Below are 3,840 nucleotides of genomic sequence, written 5' to 3' on the forward strand. Positions count from 1 at the left end.
CTTGGTGACGGTCGGCGTCTCTTGATGACGTTTGATATTGCTTGATGATTGAACCTGTTACAGTGTGGGAAGCGTTCTTCCCACAAACGCTCCGATGCTTAAGTTAGATACCGTAAAATATAATATTGATTATCTCTCTCTCTAAAAACCAACCCCTTCTCCTTCGAACTTAAACCTATTTATAGGAATAAGTGAGGAAGTTACCTGTGAGCTATCAGTAAGATACCGTATTGAACGTGGGTACAATTATTTAGGTAGATAATGGGTTACGTGTATAATGGTTATATTATATCAGGATAAATAATTTCGAATTTTTAAATTTAAAAGTTTAAGGTTATTGAATGATGTTGAAAAAAAATGTGAGGTTATTAGATACCATTCAGAAAAATAAACAGTTATTAAATTTAATTGAATAAAAATAATGAATTATTAAATACAAATGGAATTGAAATTTGTAGAAATACTACAAACTATGTATTAAAGCTAAGCACATTTGAATTGCGAAGCAAATATACGTATTTGTATTGCGTTCCATTTTCTTCAACCAAACGGAACGTTTAACCGGTTGACCATTTCTAGCCGTGCATACAAATCGCACGTGCACTCGTGTACAATTAGAGTGCGTACTTTCCACGCACTCCCTTCTTACAATCAACGCGACTTTGCTTCTAATCTTCGTCTTTACTCGTCAAATCGGCACCGTTCACATACAACCTCGACAGTCCGAATCCCCATATCAAAATTAATCACCGCGCTCTTATTTCCCCACACGCGCTTTTTCTGTAACAAAACTGAAGCAAAGCGCTGCTGTATTTCTTTTCTCCTCACCATTGAAGCTTTCAAGAACCTCTATGCACTTTCTCCGTTTTGCTCTGTAAAATTTTTCCTTCTTTGATTTTTTTATTTCTAGTTTTTCTTTTTTGCTCCTGAGTCTTCTTTCCTAGTGCAACTTCTTTCTTCCGTTTTCTGGCCTGCCAAACGGCAACCATGTCGAGCCAGGCAAAAAGATACCGTGTAGGCTACGCTTTGGCGCCCAAGAAAGTGCAAAGCTTTATCCAGTCTTCTCTCATTAGCCATGCTAATAGCCAAGGCATCGATCTGGTCTCCGTCGATCCTTCGAAATCCCTAATCGAGCAAGGGCCTTTTGATTGTATCATCCACAAAATGTACGGCCAAGATTGGAGGTCGCAATTGGATAAATTCTCTGTGGAAAACCCTAATGTCCCGATTGTTGATTCTCCCGAGTCGATCGAGAGGCTTCACAACCGAATTTCTATGCTTGAAGTAGTGAATCGGCTAAAAGTCCCCAAGCGAAGCCAAGTGCTGGAGGTGCCTAAACAGGTTGTTGTTTTGGATTCCGAGAATTTGAAAGGAAATGCTGTAGTTGGGGAATTAGGGTTTCCGTTGGTCGCAAAACCGTTAGTTGCCGATGGGAGCGCAAAATCTCATAAAATGTTTCAAATTTTTGATAGTGAAGGATTACAGAGGTTGGATGCACCTATAATCTTGCAGGACTTTGTGAACCATGGTGGGGTGATTTTCAAAGTCTACGTGGCTGGCGACTATGTGCAATGCGTGAAGAGGAAATCTTTGCCCGACATATCTCGTGAGAAATTGGCCACATTGAAGGGATCTTTATCATTTTCTCAAATATCCAATTTGAACGTTCGAGGGAAAAATGAGGGCTCTGATGATGTAGTCGACCTTGACAAAGTGGACATGCCTCCATTGGGGTTTGTGGAGGATATTGCCATGGCAATGAGGGAAGAGACTGGGCTTAATTTGTTCAACTTTGATGTTATTAGAGATGCTAAAGATGGGAATAGGTATCTTGTAATTGACATAAACTATTTTCCGGGTTATGCAAAGATGCCAAATTACGAGACTATCTTGACTGATTTTTTCTTGGATCTCTTGAACAAGAAGAGTAAAGAAGTGCTCGCTGAAGGAATCAAGGACAGAGTGCAGGAAATCAATACTGGGGTGCTAAAGGGAAATAATGATTAAGTTGCTAGAAGGACTTGCTTAACTGATTCAGAAGTTTGGATGCGTTTTCAGTCATCTTCTCTCTTTGGAGAAACCCCTTGTTTGGCATTTCATGCTTAATTTGTATATCCTGCTGTTCTGCCAAATATAGGTACTCTTTAAATACTTGATGTTTCAGGAAGGCCAATGTTTGAGGAAAAATCTGTTGCCATATTTGCAAACCTTGTCGTTGTGGGGAAATGGGGAATGCTGCAACCTTTGATGCAATTGTAATTTCTTTCATAGTTACTTTTCGTGCTTTGATACTGATTAGTTCGCTCTTGAATTTGTTCTTTTTATGAATCTTCATTAATGCTGCTTATTGTCTTTCTTTTTATTCTTTGATGTTCACAGTGGCAGTGATGTATAAATGTCTTTTCTTTGCATATTCTTGCTGGAAGTCACTTTACTTGCTAGTTAGCAGAAAAGGAATTCTATTTGACGTAATGACGATCATTTGTCCAATTTTAGAAGTAATGGATGTATCTGTCTCTTTTCGCATTTACTTATTTGATTCACATAAATAAATTTTTGTTCATTTGTCACATGAAACAATATTCTATATCTGCAATTCATGATTCATGGGACCCTCAGTTCTGCAGTTCGTTTTAGAGATGCACTTTTCGGTAAAGGCATATGCAGGTTATAAATTGCACGTGGCATCGCATGGGACTATTGGAGTACGGTATAATTGGCCTAGCGTGGCAAATACTGTGAGCATATTTGTAAAGTTTCGTAGTCATTGGGCAAGGTTTAAGTTGTGTACTGTGCATACCTGAGACATGAGATCCGACTTTTAACTTGTTTTCTCAATGATAATATATGCTACTGCATGGATAGTAAGTTAAATAAGTGTTATATGAGTGTGTGTTTGCAATCTAAGAAAATGGGGCATTAACTTAAGGTACTCTAAATAATTTTACCTAGATTCATACTATTAAAGCATGAGCATAATATATATATTTCTTTTTGTTGTTTCACCTCCCTGCTTCTCCATTAATCCATTTTTTTATGCATAATATTTGGAGTATTTGTTAAGTTCATATGCAATTTACTAGGTTTAGTTTGTATACTCTCTATGCTTGAGACATGGATGATGGATCTATGCTGTTTTTTTAATGATAGTAATTAATGTATCATTTCACTTGTCATATTGTCTTTGTTATTTGTGTAAATAGGTTGTCATTCGCATCAGCATAAACTTCTTTCATCAGTTAGTTGCATAACAGCTAGTTGTGTGGATGTTTTGCTTAATACCATAAATAGTTCAATTATACTATAAATTTTCTTCATACTATATTACATGGGCATAGCGTCAATGGTTTTGCTTCATTGGGCTTGTTTCGAATGAGTTTCAATTCTGTTATGATATTTGTGAGAATTTTGAAACATTCTTGCATTATCTCTTCTTTTCGTCAGTCATTGGGCTTTATGTGCTTAGATATTCTTCAGTCAAGCTGTTGAGCGGTGGTATATTTTACCATGTCAAAAGCATCATCATGTCCATGATTATTTGCTTATAGTAGGCGCAATATAAACAGTTCAGTTCCCCCCAGTACTGGTCTTTTAACATTGAGGAGATGGTGATAAGGCAAGCAGTTAATTGTATGGAGAGCAGCACAGAGATTCATGTTCTTTTAATTGCATTTTTGGACCACTGATGGGGCAGAGTGTAACTTCACCTGTCAAGAAGCTTCATACTTCTTCCCTCGATGCATCATTATTCTGGATAAGTAAACAATTGTTTTTGTAGTTTTCACTTTCTCGATGACTGATGTGGCAATTACAAGCTTTCTTGTTTGTGATGTGAAGGAT

The 3,840-nt window shown here is 37.3% G+C and overlaps 1 protein-coding gene across 1 annotated transcript; it reads left to right on the top strand.

Annotated features, from left to right (window-relative positions):
* The first annotated feature begins 727 nt into the window (after positions 1-727).
* On the top strand, positions 728-2,411 carry LOC136205876 (inositol-tetrakisphosphate 1-kinase 1). Its single transcript, XM_065996715.1, has one exon. The coding sequence runs from the start codon at positions 988-990 to the stop codon at positions 2,005-2,007; it is 1,020 nt and encodes a 339-aa protein (XP_065852787.1). The 5' UTR covers positions 728-987; the 3' UTR covers positions 2,008-2,411.
* Positions 2,412-3,840: the final 1,429 nt, after the last annotated feature.

This window comes from Euphorbia lathyris, chromosome 9, assembly GCF_963576675.1.
Source record: "Euphorbia lathyris chromosome 9, ddEupLath1.1, whole genome shotgun sequence".
In the NCBI taxonomy this organism is placed as follows: Eukaryota; Viridiplantae; Streptophyta; class Magnoliopsida; order Malpighiales; family Euphorbiaceae; genus Euphorbia; species Euphorbia lathyris.